The 18,444-nt window shown below is 43.3% G+C and overlaps 1 protein-coding gene across 1 annotated transcript in view; it reads left to right on the top strand.

Annotated features, from left to right (window-relative positions):
* Nucleotides 1–18,120, top strand: part of rgn (regucalcin) — a 30,835-nt gene extending 12,715 nt beyond the window's left edge. Inside the window, exons 2-7 of the mRNA XM_052026318.1 lie at nucleotides 998–1,163; nucleotides 4,248–4,430; nucleotides 7,738–7,953; nucleotides 8,529–8,660; nucleotides 11,034–11,188; nucleotides 17,795–18,120. Coding sequence (XP_051882278.1) covers nucleotides 1,001–1,163; nucleotides 4,248–4,430; nucleotides 7,738–7,953; nucleotides 8,529–8,660; nucleotides 11,034–11,188; nucleotides 17,795–17,845 — 900 coding nt within the window. The 5' untranslated portion in view covers nucleotides 998–1,000 and the 3' untranslated portion in view covers nucleotides 17,846–18,120. The remainder of the gene's footprint in view (nucleotides 1–997; nucleotides 1,164–4,247; nucleotides 4,431–7,737; nucleotides 7,954–8,528; nucleotides 8,661–11,033; nucleotides 11,189–17,794) is intronic.
* Nucleotides 18,121–18,444: the final 324 nt, after the last annotated feature.

Below are 18,444 nucleotides of genomic sequence, written 5' to 3'. Positions count from 1 at the left end.
GTCAAATTGGGTCATGTAGCATCTAAAACACAGGCTCTAGGTGATCCAACATCTAGCCTTTTCTCGCTTATTGTATCTGGCGGTTAAAAGACCAAAGATAAACATGGATATACAGTAGACGCAACAGATTCTACAGATGCTGGAATCTGGAGCAATACACACACAATGCTGGAGAACTCAGCAGGTCCGGCAGCATCTTTGGAGGGAAATAAACAGTCAACATTTCAGGTCAAGACCCTTCAGATGAAGGCTCTCGACCTGAAATGTCGACTGTTTATTTCCCTCCATAGATGCTGCCTGACCTGCTGAATTCCTCCAGCATTTTGTGTGTATGGATATACAGTAAATGGTTGTGTATACATGTAGATTTTGTGGATGTATTCATGGGGAGAGTGGAATTATCCAGTGCTATAGGTGTAAATGTGTTTCATGTAAGTCTATTCCCAGAACATTCTCTGCAAGATCTTGTACATAAGATTTCAGGAAAAGTAGTTATCTCCATTAATCAGTCCATCGCACAAACCAGCCTCCTCTCCATTGACTCTGCTTACACTTCTCACTGCCTTGGGAAATCAGCCAATATAATCAAGGATCCCTCCCACCCCAGTCATTCTCCTTTCTCCCTTGTCCCGTCAGCAGAAGATACAAAAGCTTGAGAGCACATACCACCAGGCTCATGGACAGCTTCTGAGCCACTCTTATTGGACTCTTGAACAGACCTCTCATAGGCTAGAAGCTGAACTATTGATCTCTCAGTCTACCTCATCGTGGCCTTTGCACCTTATTTGTCTACCTCCACTGCACTTTTTCTGTAACTGTAACACTATATTCTGCATTCTGTTTTCCTTTTTTACTACCTTGATGTGATCATGATCTGTCTGGACGGCACGCAAACAAAAGCTTTTCACTGTATTTCGGTACCTGTGACAATAATAAAACAATACCAACTTTTTTTTTTAGGAGAGAAGCAATTCAGACTTTTTAACATTTTTCACAGGCAATGGCTTCCATTAAAATTGAGTGTGTCGTGAAGGACAAGTATGGAATTGGAGAGAGCCCGGTGTGGGAAGAAAAGCATGGTTCTCTTCTCTACGTGGACATCACTGGACAAAAAGTGTGCAGGTGGAATACAGCCACGAAACAAGTGAAAACAGTGCACCTTGGTAAGCAAGCGAGCTGTCTTCATCTAAGGCGGTTCCATTCCCTCCCTTACAATGCCAACTTTCTTTAACTCTTTAATAAAAAGAGCAAAGGTCTTCATCTATGCCTCATGTACCCTGTGTGAAATCACTGCATAATGATCTACATGATCAACAATGAAGGCTGACTCCTTGCTTAGAACCTGACAAAACTCCTGATCCTTCAAAAGAAAATTCCTCTGAAGACGTTCTGTTGTCTGCATAACGCCTTACTGTGTGTCTTAAACATGTTCTAGGGCACGGCATATAAGTTAATTTGAGGTGCAGTTACAATTGATACTTAGCTACACTCTGCAAGACTGTCCAAACAGCAGCAAGGTGAGTAGTTGATTAACCTGTGGCTGGAAGGAGGAATGTTGATTAGGATCATGAGATCCTTTAGCATTTCAAAATAACTTCATTCATGTACACATGGAGGGGCTTCTATTAATGCTGTCCAAAAACTACAGCAGACTCTACACTATATTTGAATGAGGTATAAAGAACAAAATGTTTACTAAGCATCTTTCCATGACTCAGTTTATCCTAGGTTGTAGTCACCAGTGTATTGTAGGAAATGAGACAGATGCTGTGTGACCCACTTGAGTTCCTCCAGCAGCTTATATTTTGCTCCAGATTCCAGCTGCAGCAGTCTCTTGTGTCTCCATACAATATACAGTGGCCTGCAGGGTAGTTGATTGATGTAGAGGTTGAGAAAAGGAACAACCACCTTGAACTATCTCTAACAAATATCATTGTGGACAACTCACCAGCTCTGAGTCTCTCCACTGTGATTATGTCCAATGTTGGACTTGGTCACATTGTCTATTGTGAAATATAACTGTCTCCACAAACTCTGAGGTGGTTGGCCTGATGGTTCTATTCAACAATGAGGTCAAATCCTATGTGAAAACTTTTGGCAGTTTCTGTTGTCAACATTTAATTTTGTTTTGGTTTTATGATGGTAGTTCAGTCTATATCAGATCAGTCTGTTGTTGGATCTGAGTTGCTCTACTGAGGTCAAGAGGGCTGAGAGCTCAGAATCAGAATCAGGTTTATTATCACTGACATATGTCGTGAAATTTGTTGTTTTGTGGCAGCAGTACGGTGCAAGATGTAAAGACATAAAAATTACTGGAAGTTACAAAAATAAGTAAGTACTGCAAAAGAGGAATAATGAGGTAGCATTCATGGGTTCATGGACCATTCAGAAATCTGATGGCAGAGGGGAAGAAGCTGTTTCTGAATCATTGAGTGTGGGTCTTCAGGGTCCTGTACCTCCTCCCCGATAGTAGTAACGTGAAGGGGGCATGCCCTGGATGGTGAGGGTCCTTAATGATGGATGCCGCTCTCTTGAGGCACCGCCTCTTGAAGATGTCCTAAGGCAGGGAGGGATGTGTCCGTGATGGAGCTGGCTGAGTCTACAACCCTCTGTAGCTTCTTGTGATCCTGTGCATTGGAACCTCCATACCAGGCGGTGATGCAACCAGTCAGGATGCTCTCCGCCGTACATCTGTAAAAATTTGCAAGAGTCTTTGGTGGCATACCAAATTTCTTCAAACTCCTAGCAAAGTAGAGCCGCTGGCATGCCTTCTTTGTGATTTCATCAATGTGTTGAGCCCAGGATAGATCCTCCGAGATGTTGACGCCTAGGAAATTGAAGCTGCTCACCCTTTCCACCGCTGACCCATCAATGAAGACTGTGTGTTCTCCCAATTTCCCCTTCCTGAAGTCCACAATCAATTCCTTGGTGTTGCTGATGTTGAGTGTGAGGTTGCCGATCTACCTCACTCCTGTACGCCTCTTCATCGCCATCTGAGATTCTGCCAACAGTGGTGTCATCAGCGAACGTACAGATGGCGTTTGAGCTGTGCCTAGCCACACAATCATGAGTGTAGTGAGAGTTGAGCAGTGAGCTAAGCTTGTATCCATTTTGAAGCTTGTTGATTGGTACTGAGGGGATGATGGTGTTGAACGCTGAGCTGTAATCAATAAACAGCAGCCTGATGTATGATTTGCTGTTGTCCAGGTGCTCCAGAGCCAAGTGAAGAACGAATGAGATCGCATCAGCTATCGACCTGTTACGGCGGTAGGCAAATTGCAGCAGCTCCAGGTCCTTGCTCAGGCAGTTAGTCATGGCTAGAATCAGGAGTTGATTCTAGCCATGACCAACTTCTCAAAGTACTTCATCACAGTAGATGTGAGTGCCACTGGGCGATAGTCGTTGAGGCAGCTCACCCTGCTCTTCTTGGGCACCGGTATGATTGATGCCCATTTGAAGCAGGTGGGAAACTCCGACTGCAGCAGTGAGAGGTTGAAGATGTCCTTGAACACTCCAGCCAGTTGGTCAGCACAGGTTTTCAGTACCCTGCCAGGTACACCATCGGGGCCTGATGCCTTGCGAGGGTTCACCCTCTTGAAGGGTGTTCTGACGTTGCCCTCCAAGACGGAGATCACAGGGTCACCAGATGTCAGCAAGAAACTGCAGAGAGTTGTGGACACAGCTCAGCATGTCATGGAAACCAGCTTCCCCTCCATGGACTCTGTCTGCACTTCTCACTGCCTCGGTAAAGCAGCCAGTATAATCAAAGACCCCACCCACCCTGGACATACTCTCTTCTCCCCTCTCCCATCGGGCAGAAGATACAAGAGCCTAAAGGCACGTACCACCAGGCTCAAAGACAGCTCCTATCCTGCTGTTATAAGACTATTGAACAGTTCCTTAGTATGCTAAGATGGACTCTTGACCTCACAATCTACCTCATTACGACCTTGTACCTTATTGTCTACCTGTTCTGCACTTTCTCTGTAACTGTAATACTTTATTCTGCATTCTGTTTTGTTTTACCTTGTACTACCTCAATGCACTATGTAATGAATTGATCTGTATGAATGGTATCCAAGACAATTTTGTCACTGTATCTCAGAACATGTGACAATAATAAACCAATTTACCAATTTACCTGAGTTGTATGTAATCACCTTGGGTTTTCACTTTGGTCTGAGGTTGCTGAAAATTTTTGGATAATGAGCCACATTAATGAACTGTCCACGTTTATCAACCTACAGATGCTCCTATTGGATCAGTGGTCCCTCGGAAATCGGGGGGATATGTTTTGGCAGTGGGAAAAAGATTTGCCTTTCTGGATTGGGAAAAGGAAACTGTTACTGATATCGCTACAGTTGACCAAGACAAAGCAAACAACAGATTTAATGATGGAAAAGTGGATCCAGCTGGACGATTCTTTGCAGGTTTGTGGCAGTGAATTACCTTTGTGTTTTACATCTTCATTCTGCATAGCTTAGCTGAAACATAGCTGCCATTCTATCCTTGTGCTGCATCAGTTGAATGTGAGGAAGGAAGTGGGCACTGATGGCATAGGTTGAGATGTGAACACATCCCAGTGAATCACAAAAACCAGCCCCCCTTCATTGGCTCTGTATGCACTTCCTGCTGCCTTGGTAAAGCAACCAACATAATCCAAGACCCTCCCATCCTGGTCATTCTCTCTTCTCCCCTCTTCCATCGGGCAGGACCAGAGGGCACAATCTTAGAATTAGAGGGTACAGTTTCAAAACAGAGATGAGAAATTTCTTAAGCCAAAAGGTGGTTAATTTGTGGAATTCCTTGCCAGGTACAGCAGTGGAGGCCAGATCATTGGGGCCGTTTAAGGAAGAGATAGATAGATATCTAAATAGTTGGGGTATCAAGGGATATGGGGATAAGGCCGGAAATTGGGATTAGAATAGCTTTTTTTTCTTCCTTCCCCCCCCCATTTCTCATTTCTCATTTTTTCCCTTTTCCTTGGAGCAGACTCGATGGGCTGAATGGCCTGCTTCTGCTCCCTTGTCTTGTGATCTTGTGAGAAGATCCCAAAGCTTGAGAACACATACCACCAGGCTTCTATCCTGCTGTTATAAGACTCTTGAACAGATCTCTTGTGCGATAAAGATGAACACTTGACCTCTCAATCTACCTTGTCATGACCCTTGCACCTTAATTGAATTACCTGCACTGTGCTTTCTCTGCAACTGTAACACTATATTCTGCATTCTGTTTCTGTTTTTCCTTTTGTACTAGCTCGATGTACTTACGTATGGAATGATCTGTTTGGATGGCATGCAAACAAAGCTTTTCACTGCATCTCGGTACATGTGACAATAATAAACCAATTACCAATTACTAATGCTGTTTGCTCTTGGAAAGCCAATGATGAGCTTCATTCATGAGCCTCTGCAGAACAAGAGCGAAAGCTCCTCATTAATACTGCTGTGGAAAAATCTGAGGATTTTGAAGAGCCAAATATGTATGTCCAAGTCAGGTGGGTGCATGTGCCTTGGAGTTAAGCTCCAGAGAATAGCAGCAGAGCCTACTCAATTTCTCCTCATATGACAGACCTGCCACCCCAGGAGCTCGTCTGCTGAACTTTCTCCACATTCCGTTGTTGTACATAATAAGCCAGTGTGGTTTCCCTCATGCCCCATGTGGCAGCTGCCCTTGTCCTAGTTGCAAGGGGTTACTTGTTTGGCCAGTGATCTAATTGTGAGGTTCAGAAAATATAGATGTTTACAAGGCAGTAACGAGAATTCAAGTGTTGGCCTTAAATACAACAGTAAGTACTGCTGCCTCACAGTTCCATGGACCGGATTTTGATCCTTGAGCTCAGGTGCTCTCTGTGTGAAGTTCTGTCTGTGTCTATGTGGCTTTTCTCTGGGTGCTCTGGTTTCCTTCCCCCATCCCAAAGACATGCTGATGGATTAAGACCACTGTAAATTACCCTCAGTTTGGGTTAATGGGAAAAAGAATCAAAGGGGAATTGATGAGTATGTATGAGAGAGAATCAGGAGCACAGGGAAATAAGGGGAGAGGGGCAATTTACATTGGTTGGACGAACTTGGGCTCTTTTCTCTGGAGCCATGGAGGCTGAGGGGTGATTTGTTTGAAGTGTATAAAATTATGAGGGGCATCGATAGGGTGGAGAAGCAATATTTTTTTCCCATTATTGAGCGATCCAATACCAGAGGGCATGCATTTAAGATGAGAGGGGGTAGGTTCAGAACAGATGTGAGGGGTATGTTTTTTACTTAGAGAGTGGTGGATGCCTGGAATGCGTTGCCTGATAGGGTGGTGGAGGCAAATTCATTGCGGGCTTTTAAGAGGGGCTTGGATGGGCACATGAATGAGAGGAAAATAGAGGGATATGGGCATTCTGTAGGTAGGAGTGAAGAGCTATGTCAGCACAACATTGTGGGCCGAAGGGCCTGTTCTGTGCTGTGCTGTTCTATGTATGTTTCTATGGAATAGAACTAATGGGTTTGCTCCCATAGAAGCTAGCAGGAACCCAATGGGCCATATAGCCTCCTTCTGTGCTACTGCAAGAGCAAAGTGAGGAACAAGTAAGTTATATACAATATTAGATTTATTACACCTTGACTATCAAAGTTGAACCTTATTACTACAGCGAAAGAGGCCATTCAGCCCACTGAATCTACACCTGCTCCTGGCAGTGCAATCCCTCCAGTTCCATTCCCCCTCTTGTTTCCCTATAACCTATTATCACTTACTTATGTATCACCTCCCCCTCCCCTATCCCTCCCTCCCCAACTCCACCTATTCTCCTCACTAGGGGCAACTTACATTGACCGGTTAATCTACCAGCATGAGATGTCAGTGGAAACTGGAGCAACTAGCAAAAACCCATGCAGTCACAGCGAGAACGTGCAAACTCCACACAGTCAGCACAGGAGGACAAGATCAAACTCACTACTTGCTGCACCAATTGCTACTTTCTACATTTTGGACCAATCTTGAACTACTGACATTCTGTTGTTAAAATGGACAGCACAGTGGTGCAGCTAGTAAGAGCGGCTGCCTCACAGCTCCAGTGGCACAGGTTCAATCCTCTCCTCCGGCACTAGCTGTGTGGAGTTTGCATGTGCTCCCTGTGACTGCGTAGGTTTCCTCTGGGCGCTCCGGCTTCCTCCCACACCCCAAAGAGATGTGAGTGGGTGGGATAATTGGCCGCTGTAAATTTTCTCTATTGTGCAGATGAATGGCAGAATCTGGGAGGAGTTGATGGGGTATAATTTATGTATAATTTATATTCTGTGTGTTGTCTCTACCTATGTGCTTGTGATGCTGCTGCAGGCAAGTTAATCATTGTACTTGTGCATATGACAATAAATTCGACTTGACCTGACTTGAATGTGGGGAGAGTTTAGTGGAAATGGGTGCCTGATGGTCAACATGGACTGAGTGGGCCCAAGTTTCTGTTTCCCTGCTGTATAACTCTATGTGTAATGCACAAAGTAATGAAGATATCGGCTGCTGTTAGTACTCACTTCTGGACATTTTGTTCCATTGAAGTCAATGGAGTTTAATGTGCAGAGGTAATTATGAAAGCCAGTTGGCTTCTTGTCACTAGTAATCAAAGACGAGTTTCTCACCTCACGCTCTCTATAACTATAACTCTCCTTTTGGAAGCAGGTGATTATGGAATTGATACGACTGGAAATTACTGATTACTATTTAGAGGACCAATACTGGGTTTTGTTACAGGGACTATGCCACTGGAGATCCGTCCAGCTGAAGTCGAAAGAGGCCAGGGATCGCTGTACTCCCTGCAGACCGATCATTCTGTGGTCAAGCACTTTGACCAGGTGGACATTTCCAACGGTTTAGACTGGTCACTGGATCACAAGGTCTTCTATTATATAGACAGCTTATCTTTTAAAGTGGATGCGTTTGACTATGACCTGCAGTCAGGGAAGATCTGTGAGTACAAAATGTATTCTTCATGCATCGAGCAATGAGTCATTCTGTGTTGACATGTATTTCTTTTTCAAAAGGATTTATAGCTTCCTTCTTTCTTGCTTTAAAGCAAGGTTCCGCATTTCTATCATGCTGTTCGTGATCTCAGGATGTTCCTCCAGCTTTACAGCCAATGAAATGTAGTTAAACTGCAGCCATTTTGAGCACAGCAAGCTTCCCACAGCAGATATATGATAATGACCAAACTATATAGATTTGTAATGTTGATTGAGAAATAAACATTGATCAGGATTGTCAGCATAGATATTGTGGGCTGAAGGGCCTGTTCCTGTCTGGTACTGTTCCATGTTCTAGGATTCAGGGAAGGACCCCACACCTCACTATTAACATAGAGCTTATGTAGAAATGATTCATAATTGGTTAAAAAAACAACACACAGGCATTTCTGTCCATCCTGGAAGGAAGTCCCTTATCCAATGATAACTTCCTTGTTCAGGAATGACTTGTTTCATATTCTATTTCGTTAAAGGATGAAGCAGATGTTTCTTACGAATAAGCCTTTTTTTAAAATTGTTCAGCAAACCGAAGACTTGTGTATAAGCTTGAGCAAGAGGAAGCTATTCCAGATGGACAGTGCATTGATGCAGAGGGAAAACTTTGGGTTGCCTGCTACAATGGTGGAAGAGTCATCCGCATTGACCCTGAAACAGGTAAATCAATTACCATAGAAAGATCAGATCTCTTTATTAGTCACATGTGTATCAAAACACACAATGAAATGCATCTTTTGCGTAGAGTGTTCTGGGGGCAGCCCACGAGTGTCGCCACGCTTCCGACGCCAACATAGCATGACCACAACTTCCTAACCCGTACGTCTTTGGAATATGGGAGGAAACCAGAGTAACCGAAGGAAACTTTTAAGTTGCACCAGTGTATAAGTCACTACCCCCTTTCTTAGGTTTAAAATACATTTTGCTTTTCCTCTATCAGCTTTAGGCTAGAAGTTAAAAGTAAAGTTTAGTAAAGTATGAACAAATGCTCACATCAATAAGTAGTGTTTTGAAAACCCTACCGAACATGACTTTATTAGACAAACACAACACTGTAAAGTTTATACTAGTGTACATATCGCACCACCCCTCTGCCTCCCAACTTTTTCAGACCCTTCACAGTACACACTAAGCAGACTTATACACCAGATTTCACAACATTAACCAAAAATATTATATTCATACTTGGAAAAACAACAATTTTTAAATATTAGTGTAAGAGTTACATGTAACATTTTTCCCCTCAAATCTCCCCTGTGGCATTTTCTAGAAATCCATACATTTATTAGCCCAATACAGAGTGTAGTTAGTGATGAGAATTGCCTGGTCACAAACTAGGTTTGAGTCACATCGTTGTCCAGTATCTTTTCCCATCATCCCCACTAGCAAACCTCTGAAGAACTCGCTAAAAGTAGGAGCAGGAGTTTGGAGCTCTCGAACCATTCAACAAGATCATGGATTATTTTCCTGTTCTATCCCCATCTACCTGAATTTCTTTCATATCCAAAAATCTATTGGTCTCTGTCTTGAATGTAATCAGTGACTGAGGCTCCACAGAGCTCTGTGGGAGACAATTACAAAAATTGACCAAAAACAAAATTCTCCTCATTTCTGTCCTAAATGGCCTACCCCTTATGGGGACTCCCTTAAGGACTACAGGGGCCCTTCCCTGCGACCCCCCCCCCCCATTTTAAATTCCTTAGCCAGGGGAAACATGCTTCCCATACCTCCCTGTCCAGATCTCTTAGAATTTTGCAGAGTTCATGAACTCACCCTTCATTCTTCACAACCCTAGGGAACAGCAGCAGAGCCTACTCAACCTCTCCTTGTATGATAGACCTGACACCCCAGGGGCCAGTCTGGTATCTTTTCTCTGCACTCCCTCCATGGCAAATATATTCTTGTTGCACGTAATTCTCCAGTGTGGTCTTATGAAGACCCTGTGTAATTGTAGTATGACACCTTTTCTCCTGTAGTCGAACTTTCCAACGATAATTCACCAATATAGCATTTGTCTTCTGAACTGCCTGCAGTACCTACATGTTAGTTTTTCATGACTAAGGATTTGCAGGTCCCTTTGAACATTCTCTCCCCATTTAAATAAATACTCAACATTTCTACTCATTCCACTAAGGTGGATAAGCTCACGTTTTTCTACACTAATTCCACCTACTGTCCACCCGCTCAGCTTGTTGATGTGTCCTTGAAGCCTATTTGCATTGAAATCGCTACTCATGTTCCCACTTAGCTTTGTGTCATCAGCAAACTTGGAAATATTACATTGTCAGTTGCAACTGTGAATAGGTGGGGGCCAGCACCGATGCCTGTGATCCATCGCTGGTCACAACCTGCCAACCCAATAGGGGCCTGCTTATTCCTACTCTTCGCTTTCTGTCAGTTAACCAATTCTCAGTGCACACTGGTATACTAACCCCAATTCCATGAGCTCTGACCTTGTTCACCAACCTCCTGTGTGGGTCTTTATTGAAAGCCTTCTGAAAATCCAAATATCCTTTGGTTCTCACTCACTTACTCACTACATAAATCCTCAAGGAACTCCATTAGATTGGTCAAAGTGATTTCCCTTTCAAAAATCCATGTTGATTATGTGCAATTCTATTATTACTTTCTAACTATCTGGATAACACATCATTACAACATCTTCCCTCAACTGACATCAGGCTAACAATCATTAGTTCTCTTCTTTTTTAAATATTGGGGTCACATTTGCTACCTCTGATCTGCAGGAACCAGAATCTACAGTACTGGGAAAGACAATAGCCAGAGCTAGCAATTTGAAATGCGTTTGGAATTAAAATGAGCTCAGAAATAAATACAGAAAAGCTGGGAATACTCGGCAGGTCAGGCAGCATCTGTGGAGAGAGGAGAAAAAGAGCTAATGTTCCATCAAACCAGGAAAGGTTAGAGGTCAAACATGCTTTGAGTTGCAAAGAGGAGGAGAGGTGGAGAGAACAAAGATTGCTGGACACCAAGAGAGACAGAATGACAGATCATGGATAATTTCTCCTTCAGGCAAGAGGATCCAGACGGTGAAACTGCCTGCTGACAAGACAACATCTTGCTGCTTTGGGGGGAAGGATTACTCTGAACTATATGTAACATCGGCTGTACACGGGATGGATGAAGAGTGGCATCAGAGACAACCACAAGCAGGCGGCATTTTTAAGGTAGGATGGTGGAATAAAATTCCAGCCCAGAACTTGTCCATGCTTTCTGAGTGATAGGGTTCCAGCCACATAATGAGGATGCCTTATAATGAGACATGTCACATGTCTAATGAGGATAGGTTGAGTGAGCTAGGGCTTTTCTCTTTGGAGAGAAGGAGGATGAGAGGTGACTTGATAGAGGTGTACAAGATGACAAGAGGCATAGATCAAGTGGACAGTCAGAGACTTTTTCCCAGGGCGACAATGGCTAACACGAGGGGACATAATTTTAAGGTGATTGGAGGAAGGTATAAGGAGGATGTCGGGGTAAGTTTTTTACACAGAGAGTGGTGGGTGCGTGGAACGCACTGTCGGCAGAGGTTGTGGGGGCAGATAGATTAGGGACATTTAAGAGACTCTTAGATAGCCACATGAATGATGGAGAAATGGAGGGCTATGTGGGAGGGAAGGGTTAGATAGATCTTAGAGCAGGATAAAATGTCAGCACAACATCGTGGGCCGAAGGGCCTGCACTGTGCTGTAATGTTCTATGTTCTATAATCTGCCAAGACACTCTGCTGTTAGTTGATGTGAATTCTGCTCAGGCCACTTGGAGGACCTATTGTGTAGAATTTCCTGAATAACTCAGGAACGTTATTTGATTCCAACAAAAACAAAAACAAAGTTGATTTTATCTTATTTTAAGAAAGGAGTTACTCCCACGACATGAACAGCAGGATTGCCTGCCTGAAGTCCTTGCAAACAGCACCCCAACTCTTCCCCACCCTACAGTTACACCCACCTCCCCACAACTGCTAGGTGAGCAAACTGCTGACCTCTCCAGTGGGTCCAAAACTGCTGGCCTGATTTTCAATGGTTAACTCTCCATTGTGGCAGGGTTTTGTACACATAAGTGTTGTCATGTTGGAGGTATCAGAACAAGCCCCAGCCAAAAAACACTGATGAAATTTTTTTGACAGCTGGCTGGGCTGTGCCCCACTTTAGTCAGCTATCAATGTTAATTAGAGGTGTCTCTGAACATCTCCATGAACTGAGAGACTTGCTAGACTATTTCAGAGTCAACCATGTTGGTGGGTTTGGGGCCCCATCGGGACCAGACCAGGGTAAGGGCATTAGTGAACCAGATAAGTTCTTATGACTAACTGATGTATAATATCACCAAATTGATACTAGATTGAAATTTTTTACCTAGATTTTACTTATTTGAATTTAACTCCTATGGTGGAATTCAAACACATATCCAATTTCACTTTAACTCTGAGATTCAGAAACAGTCAAAAGGTATTCAAAAGCAATTGATTAAAAAAACTAATTCTTATTGAAACTTTAGTAAGTAAAGAAATGATAAAACATTGAAACACTGAACAGTCATTGAAAACAACTGGAGTATTTGGAATATTGTGTTCAGGTTTGGCCACCCTGCTATAGGAAGGATGCCATTAAGTTGGAAAGAGCGCAGAGGAGATTTACGAGGATGTTGCTGGGACTTGAGGAACTAGGTTACAGAGAGAGGTTGAGCACGTTGGGACTTTATTTATTGGAGCATAGGAGAATGAGGGGTGATCTTATCGAGGTGTATAAAATCATGAGGGGCGTAGATAGGGTGAACGTGTACAGTCTTTTTCCCAGGGTTGGGGAATCAAGAACTAGAGGACATAGGTTTAAGGAGAGAGGGGAAAGATTTAATAGGAACCTGAGGGGCAACCTTTTTACCCAGAGAGTGGTCTGTATATGGATGAGACTGACAGACAAAGTTGTTGAGGCAGGTACATTAATTACACTTAAAAGGGACTTGGACAGGGACGTGGATAGGAAAGGTTTAGAGGGATATGGGCCAAATGCGGGCAAATGCGACTAGCTTAGATGGGCACCTTGGTCAGCATGGACTGGTTGGGCCAAAGGGCCTGTTTCCATGCTGTATAACTCTATGTCTCTATGACATCTAAGAACATTTAATGAAATTCAAGAATATAAATTACATGATTTAGAAACAAAAAAACTGCAGATGATGGAAATCTGAAATAAAAACAGAAAATGCTGGAAATACCCAGCAGGTCAGGTGGTATCTGTGCAGGGAGAAACAGAGTTAATATTTCCTCAGTTCGGCCAAATTACATAATTACAAATTATATAATACCTGAATTTTCTGTCACAGATTTTTCTCTCCAGTTAATTGAAGGAAATGCGCTTCCTGAGCTGGGTCTAACTTGATTTAGCCTTTGTGGGTGGATACTCAGAGTTTCCCTCCCTGATGCTGACATCAAAAGCCAAGAAAATGCTGGTGAACAGTTGCCAGCAAGTTTGGGATGTTAACACTTATGGTGCATGTAAATCAGGAGCTCCAAACCACACAGGGAGAAGCTGGGAATTCCAAATAGAGCTGTCAGCGTTTTACAGCAAAATCCAAGACATTGTTAACGCTGGATAGTGGCATCAGGTAAAGGTAGAGACAGTGGCATTTGTTTCATGATTAACTCTTCGTGGTGTACAGACGTGGCAGTTCTCAGTCCTGCTCCCCTGACCTGGAACATCTGGTGGTCAAGTGTTGTCTGTTCCACCAGCCGAGGGAGTTCTCTGCCATCATCCTGGTAGCGGTGTACATTCCACCCCTGGCAGACGTCAGGGGTTTCTCTGGAGGAGCTGAGCACCGTGATCAACAGTCATGAGACAGCGCACCCTGATGCCTTCCTGGTCATCGTGGGGGACCTCACCCAGACAAGCTTGAAGAAGCCTCTGACCAACTACCACCAACATGTCACTGCGGAACCAGAGGAGTCAACACACCTGATCACTGCTGCACCACCATCAAGAACACTTACCATGCCATCCCGTGTCTGCACTTTGGCAAGTCCGATCACCTGCCTGTTCTTCTACTCCCGGCATATAGGCAGAGACTGAGGACCGCAGCACCAGTGGTAAGGTCAAGGGAGGTGGAGGAGTGTTTACGGGACTGCTTTGAATCGGTGGACTGGACCACATTCAGGGATTCACTTTCGGATCTGAATGAATATGCCACAGCCATCACTGACTTCATCAAGACCTGCGTGGACAAGTGTGTGCCTTCGATAACATACTGAGTCTTCCCAAACCAGAAGCCCTAGATGAACCAGGAGATTCACAGTCTGCTGAGGTGTTCTGTGGCGCTCAAGACCAGCGATCCAGAATCCTACAAGAAGTCCAGGTACGACCTATGGAAGGCCATTGTGAGAGCAAAAAGGCAACTCTGAGTGAAGCTGGAGACTGAATCGGATGCATGACAGCTGTGGCAAGGTTTGCATGCCGTTACTTCCTATACAGCGGAACCTAACAGCATAAACGGCAGTGATGCTTCACTCCTCGATGATCTCTTTTTTTCTTTTTCAATCTTTTTATTAGTTTTCAAATTAATACAGATTAATATATAACATCAATGTTTGTACATGTAATGCAAAGAGATCAGGAGAACAATCATGACATGGATAATCATAAAGAACAATAAAGTATAAAAAAATCTGTAGATCCAACGATCTCTTAGTGAATGAATATAATATAAAAGAAAGAAAAAGATTTATTATATAAATATAAAAGAAAGAAAAAAAAGTCCCAAAACAATAAGAAAAATTATAAACAATATATCAAACCAAACTAAGCTAAACAAAAAAAAATTTCAAAAAAACACTGGACTAAAATTTCTCAGTAGAAACAGAGCAATATTATGTCGTCAACTCCATTCCTCTAAGTTGAAAGGTTATTACAAGGGGATCTATATCATGTGAAAATAGTCCCCAATGATCTCAATGCCTTTTATGCATGCTTTGAAAGGGAGAATAACACCACACCTGTGCGAATCCCTACAGCATCTAGCGACCCTGTGATCTCTGTCTTGGAGGCCGACATCAGAACATCCTTCAAGAGGGTGAACCCTCGCAAGGCGTCAGGCCCCGACAGGGCACCTGGCAGGGTACTGAAAACCTGTGCTGACCAATTGGTTGGAGTATTCAAGGACATCTTCAACCTCTCACTGCTGTGGTCTGAAGTTCCCACCTGCTTCAATAGGGCAGCAATCATACTGGTGCCCAAGGAGAGCAGGGTGAGCTGCCTCAATGACTATCGCCCAGTAGCACTCATATCTACCGTAATGAAGTGCTTCAAGAGGTTGATTGTAGCTAGAATTAACTCCTCCCTGAGCAAGGACCTGGACCTGCTGCAATTCGCCTACTGCTACAACAGGTCCACAGGGGACAAAATCTCACTGGCTCTCCATTCAGCTTTGGGGCACTTAGACAACCACAAAACATATGTCAGGCTACTGTTTATCGAATACAGCTCGGTGTTCAACACCATCATCCCCTCAGTACTAATAAACCAAGCTTCAAAACCTGGGCCCCTCTATCTCGCTCTGCAACTGGATCCTCGACTTCCTTATTGGGAGACCCCAATCACTACGGATCAGTAATAACATCTCCTCCTCACCGACTATTAAGACATTGTGGACTTCAGGAAGGGGAAGTGGGGAGAACAAACACCAGTCCTCATTGAGGGGTCAGAGGTGGAAAGGGTGAGCAGCTTCAAGTTCCTGGACGTCAACATCTCAGAGGATCTATCCTGGGCCCAACACATGAAGAAGACACGCCAATGGCTCTACTTCGTTAGGAGCTTGAGGAGATTTGGAATGTCACCAAAGACCATTGCAAATTTCTATAGATGTACGGTGGAAAGCATTCTGACTGAATTGCATCACAGACCGGTATGGAGGCTCCAATGCACAGGATCGCAAAAAGCTGCAGAAGGTTGTAGACTCAGCCAGCTCCATCACGGGCACAACCCTCCACACCATCGAGGACATCTTCAAGAGGTGGCTCCTCAGAAGGCGGAACTCACCATCTGGGACATGCCCTCTTCGCGTTACTACCGTCAGGGCGGAGGTGCAGGAGTCTGAAGACCCACACTCAACAATACAGGAACAGCTTCTTCCCTGCCGCCATCGGATTTCTGAACGGTCCATGAACCCATGAACACTACCTTGTTATTTCTTTTTTGATTGCACTATTTATTTATTTTTGTAATTTATAGATTTTTATGTCTTTGCACTGTACTGCTGCTGCAAAACAACAAATTTCATGGCATACATCAGTGATAATAAATCTGATTCTGAGGCAGGGGACCAATTATTAACCAGGGTTGGACCCATGCCTTTGGCAGACTACTGGTTACGCACCTGAAAATGTCCTAAAACCAATTTCCATCCATACTGCAATTGCACACGGCCACTTACTGCAATTGTACAGGGCCTTGGTGAGACCACACCTTGAGGGTTGTGTACAGTTTTGGTCTCCTTATATGACCAAAGGTGTTCTTGCTGTGGAGAGAGTTCACAAAGGCTCACCAGACCGATTCCTAGAATGGCAGGAATGACGTATGAAGAGAGATTGGGACAATTGGGCTTAAATTCGCTAGAATTTAGATGACTGAGAAGGGCTTCGCTGAAACTTATAGAATCTTGATGGGATTGGACAAACCTGGTGCAGAATAGAAGTTCCCGATGGGGAAGTCCAGAATCAGGAATCACAGCCTAAGGAAAGAGGAGATGAGGAGAAATGTCTTCACCTAAAGAACAATCAACCTGTGGAATTCTCTACCACAGAAGTTGAGGGCAAATGTATTCACGAAGCAGTTAGATATGTCTCCAATGGCTCAAGAGATCAAGGGATATGGCAGTTATACCTACAAAAAGCAGAAACAAGGGACCAAATTCTGCTGATCAGTTGTGATCATATTGAATGGTGGAGCAGCCTGAATGGCCTATTCCAGCTTCTCCTATCTTCTGTGTTCCTAAATTCCCATGCTACCTCGCTACACCTTTCCTTTGCACTATTTATTTATTTTTGTAATTTGTGCTAATTTTATATCTTTGCACTGTACTGCTGCCGCAAAACAACATATTTCATGTCAGTGTTAATAAATCTGATTCTGAGCTCTACTAGGGGTGGATATGAAATGAGTGACAGCTCTTCGAAAAGGAAATGGATAAATATTTGTAACTTTGGATGCTATAATATTCCACTGATGTCTTCTTCTGGCAAAGGGTAATTTAGCATCTTATTAATTAGCAGGCTGCTATTTTCTCATGTACACACTTTGATGTTAGTGCATGTCCTGGCCTCTGCTAAGGTGTCACTAATGAGATCGCACAATTCCTCTGTAGCCTCTTGTTTGGTAATGGTTGCACCAAGCACATCAGTATAGACAACTCAAGTTATCTCTAGGTCAAGTATAACATGGAGATTATTTATTCAAAATGAAAAGTGCTTAAAATGTTTAACACTGCACTGGCCCTGAAATTATTGCTGTGTTCAGCACTTTTCTATTGAGGAAATACCTAATTGTTGCCCTGCAGTTGACGTTATACAAGGCATGTGTCAAAAGTTTATCACTGTATCTCAGTGCATGTGACAATAATAAACCAATTACCAGTGATGAAAAGATCTTCATCTAAGAGACATAAATAACAATCATGCTGATAATGGAGGGCAGTGATACCCAGAACTACACCCTTCACAAGTCAGAATCAGTTGCCTAAACTAGACATAAGAATTAACACTGAGTCCATATCCTTTTCTGTTTCAGATTACTGGGCTTGGAGTGAAGGGAATTCCACCGTATTCATACACAGGATAAAACACCTCGACAGCCACTACAACCCAGCTGCTGAGTTATGATGCCCACTTTATAAGCTTCTTTAAGATACGACAACAGTAAGCTCTATAAAAATTGGAAAATGGTGTATTATAGATGCAGAGATGAAATGTTAGATTCGCGAGCTGCCATATTTTTTTCATTTTACCCAAATTGTAATCAATGTTTAATACTAATTCTAATATTTCTTAAATCTTGATGATAGCCAGCTCAGTATATGCTGCTATGAAGCAATAAAAATGATTTCTTCAATTCTGCACAGTGTTGCTTTTTTTAATGGTTGAGTGTGTGGATGGAATGTTGGATTTCAATTCAGATCAGGAAACTCTCAGAGAACTGACAGCCAAAGCTTCAAAGTGGGGACCCAGTGTCGTATTGTTAGATGAGCTGTTGAACCAAGTCTTCTTATCCTTATAGCTCAATGATTACAGACACTTCTTACTTCTGTCCTCAGCTGAAGATGCTGAATCCTTACTAGATTATTGATTGGCAGACCCTTGTCACACTGTGATCCAAGTGTAAGAACACAGAACATAGAACACTACAGCACAGTACAGGCCCTTCGGCCCATAATGTTGTGC

This window comes from Pristis pectinata, chromosome 11 (assembly GCF_009764475.1).
Source record: "Pristis pectinata isolate sPriPec2 chromosome 11, sPriPec2.1.pri, whole genome shotgun sequence".
Classification (NCBI taxonomy): Eukaryota; Metazoa; Chordata; class Chondrichthyes; order Rhinopristiformes; family Pristidae; genus Pristis; species Pristis pectinata.
The sequence above is the reverse complement of the archived record's forward strand: the minus strand, read 5'-3'. Positions and strand labels throughout refer to the sequence as shown.